This window comes from Erpetoichthys calabaricus, chromosome 14 (genome assembly GCF_900747795.2).
Source record: "Erpetoichthys calabaricus chromosome 14, fErpCal1.3, whole genome shotgun sequence".
NCBI lineage: Eukaryota > Metazoa > Chordata > Cladistia > Polypteriformes > Polypteridae > Erpetoichthys > Erpetoichthys calabaricus.
In genome coordinates this window covers 15,351,314-15,367,968 of record NC_041407.2, presented here as the reverse complement: position 1 = coordinate 15,367,968, position 16,655 = coordinate 15,351,314, and the positions used below count along the sequence as shown (strand labels likewise).

General features: G+C 39.1%; 2 protein-coding genes across 16 annotated transcripts in view; one reads left to right on the top strand and one right to left on the bottom strand.

Annotated features, from left to right (window-relative positions):
- aatkb (apoptosis-associated tyrosine kinase b) overlaps positions 1 to 16,655 on the top strand; it is a 770,376-nt gene that overhangs the window by 156,214 nt on the left and 597,507 nt on the right. The window lies entirely within an intron of this gene.
- baiap2b (BAR/IMD domain containing adaptor protein 2b) overlaps positions 1 to 16,655 on the bottom strand; it is a 94,452-nt gene that overhangs the window by 25,695 nt on the left and 52,102 nt on the right. For all 11 annotated transcript variants that reach the window (XM_051936543.1, XM_051936546.1, XM_051936545.1 and 8 more), the window contains 6 exons: positions 13,056 to 13,208; positions 9,656 to 9,898; positions 8,369 to 8,573; positions 7,946 to 8,144; positions 4,564 to 4,632; positions 1,041 to 1,200 (listed from right to left, as the gene is read on the bottom strand). In XM_051936543.1, coding sequence (XP_051792503.1) covers positions 1,041 to 1,200; positions 4,564 to 4,632; positions 7,946 to 8,144; positions 8,369 to 8,573; positions 9,656 to 9,898; positions 13,056 to 13,208 — 1,029 coding nt within the window. The remainder of the gene's footprint in view (positions 1 to 1,040; positions 1,201 to 4,563; positions 4,633 to 7,945; positions 8,145 to 8,368; positions 8,574 to 9,655; positions 9,899 to 13,055; positions 13,209 to 16,655) is intronic.

Below are 16,655 nucleotides of genomic sequence, written 5' to 3'. Positions count from 1 at the left end.
CCTTAGGAGACTGCGTTCCTTCAATGTGTGAAGTGACATCTTTCACAAGTCTGATAGCCAGTGGGATTTTCAATGCGGTGGTGTTTTTTTTTTTTACTTTGGTAACATCACTTTAAGAGAGCTCCACAAAATCAACAAGCTAACTAAAAAGGGTAGGCTCAGTTACAGAATGCACCCTGGAACCCCTGGAGGTCGTAGCCAAAGGAGACAATTAAAACAGAACTGTGTGCCACTATGAACAATGCTGCACATTCTCTGTGGGACACACTAACACTGAGGACTTTCAGACAATGGATTATTCAGCAGAAGTGTGTCAAGAAACTGGACTGCAGGTCATTCATACCAACAGAAATACGTTTTCATAATGCCTCACTGACTGACAGCCAAGTCAGAACCTCTTTTAAATTTTCTTGCTTTATAGTTATTCTGGTGTGTGTATATTTAATTAATTAAAATTTATGTAGTTACTTATCAAGCTTCGGTAAAAAGCCAAAATTTCTACCTAGGGACAAGTTCTACCTGTCTAACAGTACATTTCTGTTATCAGATGACTAATATCATGAAGTATAAATGTAACCAGCTTTTCAGATTACACAAACTACCATGTATTTTGGAAAGCACAAGGTTTCAATTTTTTTCATCTCTCATCTTTGTGTTATTTATTACCTATCATTACAAGTTAATAGAATGTGGCAGTTTCACTCAAAACATGCAATTCATTTAAGCTGCATTTTCACCTACATGATTCAACACATGCACAATGCTATGGAATGTTTAAAAAAAAAAAAAAAAAAAAAAGGCAAAAACTGGGGGTGTACTAAAGGCTGACAGGGTCATACATCACACTTCCCTTTTAAGCTCTTGCTAATGTTTATGATTTACACGATCATTAGAATGATTTCAGTAAACTAAGATTTGCCACTAAGACATACAAACAAACAAGTGAATTTATAATAAAATGGATTGACTACTGTTTATTTACTTTTACAAGGAACCACTATCAACAAATAAAAATAATATTAAAATAAGTAACTAAATACCTGGGAGAATGCAGGCACAGCCACACTATAGGGACGAGGTCGGTTATGGTTTGACGCTTGTGTCAGGAGACGAGAAGTCAAGCCGTAATCTGGAGTGGGAAGTGAGAGGTCTTCATGGTCTAGAAGGTTCCCTGTGCTGCTGCTCTTTCCATGATGCAAACTGAAAAGGGGAGTTAAATTTGGAGGATCACACACGGGAAGGCAAGGGTTTAAAAACGGGCAATAGAATCCAGACATTAAAATACTGGCAAAAATCCTTCCAGACTCAAGCTTGTTTAAAAAAAAAAAAAATAAATAAATATTGGTGGTGTGCTAGTACCCCTCCTTGAGCTGCCACCTTATTGTGGTGGAGGGGTGTGTGTGTCCCAATGATCCTAGGAGCTCTGTTCTCAGGGGCTTTATGCCCCTGGTAGGGTCACCCAAGGCAAACTGGTCCTAGGCGAGGGACGTGACAAACAGCGGTTCAGAAAGCCTCCTATGATGAATACAAACATTCTGTGGCGTTTTCCCTCGCCCAGACGTGGGTCACCCATGGGGCTCAGCCGGGCACAGCCCAAAGAGGCAACATGGGTCCCTCTTCCCATGGGCTCACCACCTGTAGGAGGGGCCAAGGAGGTTGGGTGCAGTGTGAGTCGGGTGGTGGCCTAGGGCGGGGACCTTGGCGGTTCGATCCTAGGCTACAGAAGCTGGTTCTTGGGATGTGGAATGTCACCACTCTGAAGGGGAAGAAGCCTGAGCTACTGCGCGAGGTTGAGAGGTTGTGGCTAGATATAGTCAGGCTCACCTGGACTCTGGAACCACTCTCTACCTGGAGGTAGAGCGCGGGTGTGGGCACCCTCATTGCCCCCCGACTTGGAATCTGTTCATTGGGGTTCACCCCGCTAGATGAGAGGGTAGCCTCCTTCAGGTGGGGGGTGGGTTGGGTCCTAACTGTTTGTGCATATGCGCACAACAGCAGTCTGGATTACCCACCCTTTTTGGAGTCCCTGGAGGGGGTGCTAGAGGGCACACCTGCTGGGGACTCCCTCGTTCTGCTGGGAGACTTCAATGCTCACATGGGCAGAGAGTATGACCTGGAAGGGCATGACTGGGAGGAATGGCCACCCTGATCTGAACCAGAGTGGTGTTTTGTTATTTGACTTCTGTGCTCGCCAAGGATTGTCCATAACGAACACCATGTTCAGGCATAGGGGTGTCCATATGTGCCCCTGGCACATGACCGACTTCATGGTTGTGTCATCGGACTTGCGGCCACATGTCCTGGACATTTTGGGCGAAGGGAGGGGTGGAGCTGTCAATGGATCACCACCTGGTGGTGAGTTGGGTTCGTTGGTGGGTGAGGATGCCGGTCAGGCCTGGTAGGCCCAAAACGTATTGTGAGGGTCTGCTGGGAACGTTTGGCAGAGTCCCCTGTCAGAAGTAGCTTCAACTCTCACCTCCGGCAGAATTTCGACCACGTCCCGAGGGAGGTGGGGGACATTGAGACTGAATGGGCTATGTTCCGTGCCTCTATTGTTGAGGTGGCTGACTGGAGCTGTGGCTGTAAGGTGGTCGGTGCCTTTTGTGGCCACCAGCAGTGAGGGATGCCGTCAAGCTGAAGGAGGAGTCCTACAGGACCCTTTTGTCCTGTGGGACTCCAGAGGCGGCTAACAGGTACCGGCAGGCCAAGCGGAATGCGGGTTTTAGTGGTTGCTGAGGCAAAAACTCGGGCGTGGGAGGAGTTTGGGGAGGCCATGTAGAACGACTTCCAGATGGAGACAGCTTCAAGGAGATTCTGGTCCACCATTCGGCGTCTCAGGAGGGGGATGTAGTGTAGTGTCAACACTGTACATGGTGGGGATGGTGCGTGGCTGACCTCGACTCGGAATGTTGTGGGTCAGTGTGGGGAGTACTTCGAGGACCTCCTCAATCCCACTAACATGTCTTCCAATGAGGAAGCAGAGCCTGGGCACTCGGAGGTGGGCTCTCCCATCTCTGGGACTGAGGTCACCGAGGTGGTCAAAAAACTCCTTGGTGGCAGGGCCCTGGGGGTGGATGAGATACGCCCGAAGTTCAAGGCTCTGGATAGTGTAGAACGGTCTTGGTTGACACGCATTTGCAACATTGCATGGACATCTGGGACAGTGCCTCTGGATTGACAGACCAGGGTGGTGGTCCCCCTCTTTAAGAAGAGGGACCGGAGGGTGTGTTCCAACTATAGAGGGATCACACTCCTCAGCCTCCCTAGAAAAGTCTATTCGGGGGTCCTGGAGAGGAGGGTCCGTCAGATAGTCGAACCTCGGATTCAGGAGGAACAGTGTGGTTTTGGTCGTGGAACAGTGGACCAGCTCTACACACTTGACAGAGTCCTGGAGGTTGCACGGGAGTTTGCCCAACCAGTCTACATGTGTTTTGTGCACTTGGAAAAGGTGTTCTACCGTGTCTCTTGGGGAATCCTGTGGGGGGTGCTCTGAGAGTATGGGGTACCGGACTCCCTGACAAGGGCTGTTCGGTCCCTGTACAACCAGTGTCAGAGCTTGGTCTGCATTGCCGGCAGTAAGTTGAACCCGTTTCCAGTGAGAATTGGACTCCGCCAGGGCGTTGAGGGGGTTTGATTTGGTGGGCTCAGGATTGGGTCACTGCTTTTTGTAGATGATGTTGTCCCGTTTGATTCGTCAGGCCGTGATCTTCAGCTCTCTCAGGATCGGTTTGCAGCGAAGTGTGAAGCGGCTGGGATGGGACCATGGTCCTCAGCCGGATAAGGGTGGAGTGCCCTATCCGGGTTGGGAGCGAGATCCTGCCCCAAGTGGAGGAGTACAAGTATCTCGGGGTCTTGTTCACGAGTGAGGGAAGAATGGAGTGTGAGATCAACAGGCGGATCAATGCGGCATCCGCAGTGATGCGGGCTCTGCATCTGCCTGTTGTGGTAAAAAAGGAGCTGAGCCGAAAGGCAAAGCTCTTAAATTTACCAGTCGATCAACGTTCCTACCTTCACCTATGGTCATGAGCTATGGGTAGTGACCGAAAGAACGAGATTGGGAATACAAGAGGCTGAAATAAATATCCTCCGCAGGGTGTCTGGGCTTTCCCTTAAAGATAGGATAAGAAGCTGAGTCATCCGGGAGGGGCTCAGAGTAGAGCCGCTGCTCCTCCGCATCGAGAGGAGTCAGATGAGGTGGCTCGGGCATCTGATTAGGATGCCTCCTGGACGCCTCCCTGGTGAGGTGTTCCGGACACGTCTAAGCAGGGGGCGGCCATGGGGAAGACCCAGGACACTCTGGAGGGACTGTGTCTCTTGGCAGGCCTGGGAATGCCTCGGAATTCCCTCGGAAGTACTAGTAGAAGTGGCCAGGGAGAGGAAGTCTGGGCATCTCTGCTCAAGCTGCTGCCCCCGTGACCCGACCTCGGATAAGCGGAAGAGAATGGATGGATGGAGTGCTAGTAGCCTTCAGATTAAACCAAATTACGTGCACAGATATAGACATGCTAACAATAGCACAGTATCCTTTGCTCAGAAACAATGTGCAAAAATGCAAATACATACTTGACACGCAGCTTCTCTGAACCATTTTCTTGAACAACTCTTGTGTAGGAGAAAGGGAACCAGCCACGTCTACAGAAAAACAATACCAAAAAAGTCAACTACAGTTTTAAATTTTGAAGACAGCTTGGAAAAAATGAGAACACAAAAAACCTTTTGCTTCTACTAGCTGAGGAATTCCATGTCTTGGACATATTGTGAACTAAAATATCATACATGATACATATCATGAAATCATCTAGTCCTCATCAAGTCTTAAATAAATAAAATTTAATGTTGGGAGGTATAAATGCCACATAAGATTTTACAATACTGTTATTTATCCAACAAAACAATAAGCCAACAAAGACAAACCTTGTGCAAACATGTACAGCCTAACAGCTCCCACATCAGTAAATATGATAATTATAACCATGTCCTGCTCACCAACCACAGTTGATTAACTGATGATGAGGAAATGTTACCACTTTTGTTAAACGGCAGAACCTTTGGGATTTTAGTGCTGAGCATTCGATTTTGTGGCAACACCATGCAAGATCAAAAGACATCTGCAATTGTTTTGGAAAAGGAACTGTTGCTACTCAATCTGGGAAAAATAAGGCCACTTCCAAACTATGTGACCATGTGACTATGTAGTCCATCACACTACAGTGAGCAAAATTGTGTAGATGGGAATATCAAAGGCAGATGACAATCTTTGCTGGAGTGGGCATGCCAGAAAATTAAATAGAAGATGAAAATGCACAATAAGACACTGCAAAGAATCCAAAAGGTAGAGCTGTGGCCATTGGTCTACATGGTAGATGTTACAATTCATGACTTTACCATAAAAAAAGCCTATAATTAAAGGTCCTTTCTTCACGAAGATACATGGCAACCAAGTTGAGGTTTTTGAAGTGCCAGAACAAAGCATAATACTAAAGGCATGAAGTACAGCACTATGGACAAATGAGATCCAAGAAAAGTAATTTAGTTGTTGTGACAAATTGCATGCTTTGAAGAATTCAAAACATGCCATCACAAAAACCTGATGCCAACCATCAATCAAAGGTGGTGAACACTAACAGTTTGTTTTGCACAAGTGGCCTTAGCTGCCTCATATTCATTTTGAACAAAAGGAAAGGTGAGGTCATCAGTCCTACAGATTGGACCAAACAGGACAATGGTCCTAAGCACACCTGCAAATCCCTATCTACATAGCAGGAAAAGAATGAAGGCTTCTGATGTCTAAGTATACTGTAGATCTTAGCCCACTGAGATGCCATGGCAAAACCTTAAAACAAAAGCCCTCAGACATTAATGAACTGAAGCAGCGTAGTGGGTTTTAAATTGGGACAGAAAATAACTCTACATGATAAAGGTGGTTATACAAGATAAATGAGTGGTGGAAAAAGTGCACCTATTTTGCATGTTGGCTTATCTTTTGTGAAACCTCTTCTGTAATATTGGCGATTATATAATTGTTGATGCCAGAAACAAAAGAGATTGTTATTTCCTTATAGTTAGAATGAAACTTAAAAATAAGAGGGAATAATGTGCTCCTGTGATCAATGAAATGACATTATGACCCTGTCATCAGATATCATAGGACACATTGAATATTCTTGCTAATGATTTCAACTCCTTCATAAAAATGCTTTATAAGTTACATCTACCTATTATACTATATCACACCTTTAACTGTTAAAAAGTAGACTTTGGCAAGAAAACACTTAACGATAAAAAGTATATCATGAAAATAGGTTCCAATTTGAAAAGAACACCTCTAACAATTTCCAATTGTTGATTTGTTTTCAATCATTATTATATGTGCATTAATCTTATGACTAAAGTCTTTTTTTGGGCCGAACTTCTAGTTTTAGAAACTAACAATGTTTGTGCCCAATTAAGTTTAGAACAAGAAATAAAATAATTTTTGGAAACAGCTAAGTATTTGATAAAATTAAAAAATATCAATGGGCAAAAATGTATGTTTCCTGATAGGTCATATCTTCTTCTTAAAGCTGGAAGTATTATCAAGGAGAACAGCAGAAAATTATTTAAATGTTATTTTAGTCTTTCCACCATACTGTGGACAAGCAAATAATGTTACAAGACTCAGCGACAGTCCATACAGATGCGATCTTAATCCTTATGAATAATGTTAACCCTAACCCTCCCAGCTTTTACATTTAGCACTTAAGTGGCATGCACCTCTGCCATTTCTTGCAGATTTTAAGCAGCTATCAGTTAACCTTGAAAATATGTTAAAAGGGCTGTGTTGTGTGCCAGAAAAGGACTGAATTAAAGTTTTCTTGGCAACTCTACTAAGCAAGAATAAAAAATGTTAATTTGTTGAAAAAATAAGTTACTTTATGCTTACATTTAAAGCGGCAAATGTGGAATCAATCATTCATTGTAACAGTACATCTTATTTCCAGTTCTTGTGGCTGGTTTGCAGATAATCTTTAAATACTAGACTAATATGGCAGGCAGTGTCTGTAGTGGTTAAGGATTTGGATTTCAAAATCTAAGGTTGCGGGTTCAAATCCCACCACAGACTGTGTGACCAACAGCAAGTCACTTGGCCTGCCTGTGCTCCATTTGCAGAACCAAAAGAAATGTAACCAATGGATTCATAAATGTTGTAAGTTGCCTTGGGTAAAGGCGTCAGCCAAATAAGTAAATATACATAAGGGAAAAGAAAAAGGGCGTAGTCTTGAATTTTACAAGGACACTCTTGATTTCTTGCTTTGTTATAAACACGCAATCAACCACAGGTTCCCAAGCTTTTTGGTTTGTGACCCCATTTTTGATAAAGTGTTTTTTTTTTTTTTTTGCAACCCCAGCAGTTTGAAATATTGTCATTCACTTGCTATTCAATACATTGCTTAATGTTCTTTTTCCTATTTTTGAAAATATATTTTATCACGACCCCATTAACCTATCAGGTCACCCCACTTGGGGTCCCAAACCCAAGGTTGGGAAAAGCAGCAATAAACACTAGTTTTTAAATACTATTTAAATAAGACGACAAAATTGTGAATAGGTATTTTCAGCTTCAAATAAGATTAAAAGACATAATACCGGGGATATTTGCAGACATCGACAATCTGGATCACATAACATCAGTATTCTCTAAAGTAGGTACTTTAGAATTTTATCATGAAAGTAAAGCTTAGTATGCCGATACTATAAATAAGGTATCAATATAGTTAACTGGACAATGGCTTTCTTTCCATTGTGTATATTATCACAATTTTTCTTTTTTTTACTAATAGAGTGCAAAAACGTACTTGGCCTTAAGAGCATAAATGTTCCACATCAGAAGAGAGAAAAAAAAAAACAAACAACATTTATATACTCCTACACAAATTCAAGAAAATAAAAATGACTTTATACTCACAACTTTGTTTTCTCATTCTCCCCATAGTGCCATCCATCTCTAGCTTCAGGCACCAGAAGAGTGATGGTATCACCCTCCGAGAAGCTCAACAATGTGCTGTTATCACCTGCTGCATGAGAGAAGACTGCTTGCACTCGCGTTCTCCCATTTCTTTCCAAACCTGCTGCCATGGAACTTGACCGAGGTAGTGTTCGATTTTCTGTTGGAAGAAAACTTGTTTTAACGATTACTCTTCCTACACTTGCATATTTGGATAAACTTGCACTGCTCCTCTAAACAAAGTTGCATTTTACCATACTGGCAATGCATTTCTTGTACTTTAGGTGAAGCAAAAAGGTAAAATATACTTAACTCAGCTTTACTGAAAAGAAAACACAGGTTTACAGTTTAAAATTCAGCTATACAAACAATGGCCTGACTTACCCATCATAGCTTTTCCTTTAGCTGGCGCAGCTTTCCGAACAGGCAGAGTGTTGGAATAGAATTCATTTAGTTGCCTCTGACCCTGAGGAGGTGAGGGAGGTTTGCTTTGGGATAGTTTCCCATCTGTCCACTGATTATAATCCTCAATTGAACCAACACCAGCAGTCCCATTCATAGCAGGTACTCCATCAGGACCCATCATTCTCTATTGTGAAAAACACATTTTCCCATTTTAGTTAGACATTTGGATTGAAGAAACTAAAGGAATCAAATTAGAAACATTACTTCAGAAATATACTTAGACCTAACAATCTTATGCAGGAATATCTTGTTTGGAGGTGTATGCTCTTGATAGACTAATTTGATTTGACTAGCCCTAGACGGCGGGTCAGACAAGGAAAAACAAAAAAAAACAAAAATAAATGACCCTTCTGACGATTTCAGCTAAATCAAAAACGACCTTACCCAAAACAGGATACCAAAATCCAGATCTGGAGTGAGGCCAGAGAGGTGTTCATATATAACCCGGTAATCTTAGTCCAAAAAGGACCTATGGCGTCAATTGCCACAAGGTGAAGGATGAGTTTTAGGTGTATTGAGTTACTTGTATCAACATAGCGACAGTTCACTCAATGTAGGCAAGGAGAAGTCTCGTCTACTTTTCCATTCAAGACCATCATGATAGCATATTAAGGTGCAGCCAAACACTGGACAGCATTCAGTTTAGGAACCCAAGGGTTGCAAATCATTTTACACATGACTAAGTCCTCTTGGCCTCAGATTAATCTCTAGCACTCACTGGAATGATTTACAGACAAATGTGATACATCCGAGTTAAGAGTCTGAACCTCCAAGCTGGAGATCAAGGTCCTCATAAGGCACACTTTGTGCCCCTAACTAAGAGAAGGCCCTATGGTATTCCCAAGTATACTGGAATTATGCCTGAAGTGATGTGGAGCACCTGGTAATTCCTGAGAGGCAACTGGAATAAACTGACAAGGACTAGGTAGCCAGCTCTGTCCAATTTAGGATACTGGCACTATGACACTAAGCAAGATGAATGACATAAAACTAAATGCAAGAAAGACATTTCTTTCTTTCATAGACCTTGGAGTAAATCAAGTCTGAAATGCTTATTTGTAAATGTTTCAGTCACTGTATTCATGAATAAAACTATTAGAGAGCAAACATATTAGCAATATTTCTGAAATACTTTTTTAAATAGTGTAAACAGCCCAACTTGCTTATGGAAATACTTATGAAAATATTTTGGAAAAGAATATTTACCCCTTGATGGCCTAGAGCCATAAAGGCTGCCAGCTCTGGTGGGACAGGGAGAGGCTTTGCTCCTGGTATTGGATCAGAGATGACCAAGCTAGATTTGGAGGCATGCAAGGGGCTGGAGATTAGTGTTCCTGTAGCACTTGCAACCATCTGCTGTGCAAGGAGCATTGCACGTTCTGGGAGTTTGCTGGGATCAGAGCATGCCTGCTGCCAGGATGGTACTTTCTGTGTCAGCAGATCTTTACCCTGAGTGAAGAAGTATAAGGAAGGAAGGGAGGGAGGGAGAATGGGGAAACAATCAATAAAACTAATAAAAGAAATTAAAAGTACAGAAGATTTATAGTATACCATTTGTAAAACTGCAACTCTGATTGCATTCTAACTGGTAAATATTACATTTAAAATGTAAATTAAAACTGTAAAATTAACAAAATGTTTACAGTCACTTGAAATAATTTACAAAATAAAATCAAGTTGCAAATTACATGGTAATACAAACAATAACATTTACAAAATGCAAAAGATGTATCCCTTTCTATTAAAACCAGTTTGAATTTTCACATTTTTAAATCACCAATTGCACACAATCAAAATACTGTTAAAACCAAACATGCATGCTTAAATGACTATGCAAGAGTTAAGGATTATTGCCAAGGGCCTAAATATCACATATATAAGGAGTATGACAAGCATTCAAACAACTCTGTAGTAAACAAACTTTGGTCACAAAGGGGTCTCTGTTTGGATTACCAAAGCATGACTCTTGGAAACCTAGCTCTTGTGAAGGAATAACTTTTCTCATGTTCTTGTTTCTATGAATTATTAAACATAAAAACAACTGCATAGCCAGAAAGGGACTAAAAATAAATGTACTTTCCTATTTAAAACCATGCCTACAAAACTATTTACACACCTGAGTAAAACACTTTTAAATAACGTACATTATTGAAATTTTACTTTAATAGATCCAAGACATTGCATCTCAGAAGAATAAAAAACCCCATGTTAATCCTAAGGTAACTGAGACAACATAGTTCTACTCACTAATCATTGCACCAGAGAGAGTGGGGGGAGAGACGTGTTGCATGTTGATCACCAAATGCAATTAAGAATTACAGTGAACTTTACACGTGATAATAATGACACTATAAACCTAATTTTCAAAATAAGGCACATCAAGTGTTGCACAGAACACGGACATTATATCCATCTCTGATGCAGATTTTGATATCTGCATATATTTATTTCACTGGGAATAGTTTAATACCAACTGCCACAATTGGTAATACTTCTTATACATGTCAAATCTCTGTCATAAAACAGTATCCCCAGAATTAATCCCAAAATAGTTAATGACACTGCTGTAACTAAGCAAAACATCTGGGAGGGACAGATTATGAAAGTATGGGAGACAGCACAAACTGTAAAATATTTCTGTATTATGTTTTGAGAGTATATTTTACTACAGTGTGACAGTTACAAGAGTTAGATAAAAATGATGCTTAAAACCGATTTAAATTCAGTTGCTTAAAATTAGGTTACAATACACTATTGTGGAGTGCAACAGGGTGGGGGTTAGGTGTTGTGAGTTAGTGGACAAAGGCATGGAATACTTAACTAGTTTGTTATTTTTCATAATTTAATGGTTGTCACAAACCTATTAATCTACACACTTTCCTTGTGTATGCATTACACTAGTTATAGCTAGAGATACATTCCAAACCCTCCTCATAATGGTTAATGTGATCAAGAGCATATTTAAGTTAAGCTGTACAGCAAGTGTGGTTTTCAAATGGAACATTATGCCAGAACAGTAGATTCCTTTTGATTACTCCGATTTGGCCACGTCTTAACTGCATTATACTTTGGGAGAATTGTCGAGACGGCCTATTATAGAGTACATTGCTAGTTAAACACACACATTTATTCTCAAAATTCAGGTAAACAAATCATTTAAAAATTTCCCTCCATATCTTTTATAATAGATTTACTTTGAATTCTCTCCACAAGAGGGCAGAGATGTTCACCAAAACTAAGTAAATGAAGATGCACACACCCACAGACTAACCCTGTATGCACCATTTAGAAATGTGACTAAGTGCAACGTAGGCAGGTGCTGTAGGTTTGTTGAGTAGGAGTGATTAATGACATTCCTTTAACAGGAAGATTTTTTTTTCTTTGTACTTAACATACATACATACACTGTATATACATATACACATAAAATTGCATTATATAATATTAAACCACAGATCTCTATAACACCCACACAATCTAAGGAATAAAAAAAATCTCTCAATGTTGTGGGTGAGCAAATAATTGAGCTTCAGGGGTGCCAGTTATCTCTGGAGTGTTAGTAAGGGGTCTCTTCCCACACCTCTTTCTGACTCAGTCAGTGACTGACAATGCAGGATTGAAAGTCATTCTTAAACCTTCAAAAGACACATAGAATGAAAGGACTAAACTTGTTTTAATAAATGAGGCTATATACATATGCCAAAGACCATTTCAAAATTAGTTCTGAAGACTTGGGCAAATAAAATGAATAAAAAAGTCAGATAAGCGCACACACACCTTTTCAGCTATGTTACATTCTGACATTTAACAAAATGTGTCAGAGGACTGGTGAAATTAAGAACACAACCACAGAAAGTTGTGTGTTAAATATAAAGTGTGATGCAATACAATAGACTTACAACAGAGATTAGTATGAACATGCATAACACATCTGTAAATAGAGCGGTTACCTTGAAAATCACTGCAAATCAGACCCTTTAATTAGGGCAAAGAGTTGAATATCTTACTCTAAGCCACTCAGTGAGTCAGAGGAGTGAAACGAACCAGCAATATTGTGGTTTAGAGTCCAACGTCTTAGACTATGCCGGCAACAAGCACTGCTTGCTCAAATATTCATTTTCAGTAGGAGAGCTTGGGTGCAGGATGACATTAACAGCTATGTAATTAAATGGTTTATTCCTGCTCCTGTTATATTATATTATATTATATTATATTATATTATATATATATATATATATATATATATATATATATATATATATATATATAGTGTTGCTTGTTACTAGGATACACAGATGTACTGGGATTTGTTCTCAGGGAACACCAGTCAGGCAGAAGTGTTTTTCCTCCTTATGTAGCACAATTTTTACAATTTTCACAATGAGATGGGAATAATGGACTTCCTTAACCTGTAAGTACAGAGGTGTGTTTTAATTTTGTTTTTTTAGACATTGCCTACCCATGAATCAAAATGCATTACCCCTCACAAAAAGGGAGTTTAGATATAGCTTAGAGAAAGATTTATATAGTACCCACAAATTTAAAATTGATAAAGTTTAGTTTACATTTCCATAGAACTGGCAGGTCACAGTAAACAAATACAAACCTTGCCGTGGTATGCAATGTTGTTTTTTGATACAGCACACTGCCTCTCAACCAGAAAGCAGTATCTCCTCCTCTCTTCTGAAAGGGCAGTTTTAAATCCATCTGCTATGTAGCTTTCCAGATCACCTTGCTTACTGCTGATTGCTTCCACATACTGTAAAAAGAGATAAATTATGATTGTAAACAGTAAATGTCAAAAGAACAGACTGTCTAAATGTCTGCAATAGAAGAAGTCTAATGCTTTTGTACAAACAGAATACATTTTAAAAAAGCATGTCAGATTCAAAATTGGCACACATTTCTCAATAGAACTTGAAAAATAAAATTTCAATAATTCCATCTGATGTACTCATTAAGTTTATTTTTATTTACCTATTGGATTGATTAGCTGTATTATTTGTCCTTTGAGTCAGTAGCCTTGATTTTTTTCCTGCTGCTGTATGCATCTAAATTATTATTATTTTTTTTTTTTAATACCACAAGGAACAGAAATCATTTAGATGTTAAAAAGGTCAAGGGGAAGATGGAAGTGAACAAAATATTGAGGTCTTGTTGAAAGTTAGCCCGTATAAGAGGTTCTAAAGTTATGAGAAAAGCATGCAGCCAAAACTATTTAATAGATTATGCCCACCAGTACAAGATGATAAAAAAGCCTATACTTTCGTACATTTCTTCATAACATGGATCTTTTCATATTCTTGTGTATGAATGTAAAACTTAATGTATTACTTTAAGTGATTCAAGGAACTACAGGACTGAAGGGACAAAATTTGTAGAAACCATTGCACAGTAACAGAAGCAATATATTATTTTTCATTGCATATAATGAAGTAAGGTGAAAGCATATAGTTCTGGCATCGTAGTTTAACTCTTGCTGGAAGATACCATTTAGAAAGGCATTCATCTGACATTAACATTGGGAAGTTCAAATTTACCAATTTATTCCATAGTCTGAGCACAGCATACATTTCAACTCCTGCATATTAACTCTTAATATATTGTAGATCAGTGGCTCCCACATTCAGTACTGGGAGTCTACTGTGGCTACACTTTATTTCAAGCACTTTCATAGAGCCATTGTTGCCTCCAACTTTTCACTGTTTACATTAATCTTTTTTCCTTCTCTTCTTCTGCACTCGGAAAATGCAGAAAGGCGAGATTTACATTTATAAGAAATGTTTAAATATTTATACATTTAAACATTAAAAATGAGCTAGGCAGACTGCAAATCAAACACTGAAGACTGGAATCTACTAACATTTTCATTGCATTGGTGAGTGGCAAAGATAACCAGAAAATATATTTTAAAACACACACACACACCACAACATGCAAGATGCACATCAGGTAGAGCACACAGGGAGGCCAGGTCGAGGCCAAAGATGTGTTGAAAAGATCAAATTTCTTGAATGGCTTGGAATTAGTAGTCACCGCTAAGAATAGGGATGTCTAGTCTGTCCATTACAGCATGCTGCCACCAAGACACTCAAAAGGATAAATAAACTTAAAGGGATTTTCTCATATACACAAATATATTGTAATAGGGATATATGGTTCCTTCATAGCTGCAAGAGACTTTGTGAATTTCTTCCAGCCACAATATATGGAGAAAGAGACTGATCTGCAGATCTTCTTTCAAATCTCTCAAACTCAACAGCTAGTGAGTGTGAGTGTGCATGCACGTGAGAATGTTCCCAGTAATGGACCAGTATCCCTTAGAGTTAGCCTTCCTACAATCCTAAGAAATGCATTCATCCATCAACCCATTTAATGCATCACACACTATTGACAGTAGAAGGAAAAAAAAAAAAAAAAAAAAAGTTTACTTGAAGAATTCTTACCACACCCATACTGAAAAGCAAATGTATTCCTAAAAGTCACATTATGTATTGATGAAAGGATATTAGTTATCGGTTTACTCACTGTCAATTAAATACTTTGTGCCTTTTAAGGGGTGGAAAGTTATGTGGAGAAGATATACAACAATTTAAACAAAATCTGTTTACTGATGTGATGAATATATGCAATTGTTTAAACAAACACTGATACTAGTAAGTTATAAAAGTAAAACATTGCACGCTTCTATATTTCTTAATGATTCCAATAAGTTAATTCCTTTTGGAATGGCCAGTATCTGAAATTTTCACTTATCCATCTGGTTGTTTATCAACCAACTACAAGAGTGATAAATTTTGTCAACTGTTGTAATTTGTTGAAGCCTGACAAAAATCTTTCAGAAGGGAGAGGTTTTATATCCACATTCCAGACAGGATAATTAAGAGATTGCACAAAGGTTTCCATCTGTTAGAGGTATTGCAAATGCTTATTTAAAGTCAGCCCAGACAGTGACATAATACTGTATATCAAATTTGTTATCATTCTGGCAATCCCCTTATGATATAAAGTATCATCATGGTGCATGCTTGTTGATACTTAAACAAGTTTCAGGTAGAGGAAAGAAAGCCAAAAGTAAATGTTGCAGTGATATTTCTCCACATTAGTGGGGGCTGAGCGAGACCAAATACATTTGCCTATCAGTAATTTTGTCAGTTTATAGACTAACACATGGGTATTCAACTACATTGTATGTTACATGTCATTACAATGCAGAGCATACAGTTTACAGTACATTAAATAAACTGACATGAAGTCAGCTTGCAATCCAACAAATACTTGTGCCTCAAACAGATTACAATTTGCAGAGTAGCTTGAGGAGCCTTTACTTTAATCATCTGTGTCAAGTATGTAATTTCACAAAGGTTATCAGTAAAACATAATGCCAACAATATCTAGACACTTTCAGAAAAAAAGTGTGTTGATGTCTACATACCTACAAATGCATACGAAACAATTTAAAGTTAATCCCATTCCATAATACGATGGATAAACTATAAATTGAAAAAATTCAAAGCCACTTGCAGTACACCACGTTCAAGCCCATAAACTAGTCAATACGTCCTCTAAGATGTCTCCAAGAACCCTAAAGATTAAAAAGCATCTTTTTTTTTTTTGGAAAGACACCCAAGTCATAGTGCTAAAATTGATTTTTATACTTTGTTTAGGGCTTTTTTTGGGGTAGCACAACATTTTACACTTTTAACTTGCACTTTATGCTGTGAAAGATTAGTGGATATTCTAGACTGTTCACCTATTTTTATATGAGCACATTTTGGTCAATTCTCAGACACATGTAGATGTTCAGCAGCAATAGGCACAAGGTAGGAACTAAACATGCCTTGGCTTATTCACTCACAAACAGCAACGTTAGAGTGGCTTATCTTTTGCATTTGGGATGGGATGTAAGAGAAACACCAAGTAATCAGTAGTAAATTCACACAAATGTCAGGAGAGCATTCCAGACACCATGCTCCAGTTATTACCACTTTTATTACTTTTTCCCCCATCTATCATTCAGTTTAGAATATTATATATATATATATATATATATATATATTTATTTTTTAAGTGCATAAAAAAAGGAAGAAGATAGAGCCCTTGCATGCTCTGAAGTGAACAATATACTAACAGAAAAGAAGTTTAAATCTTATTTGGTATTTCTCATGTATTGTGCCTGGATGGTTAGCTTTCCACTAACTTGCTC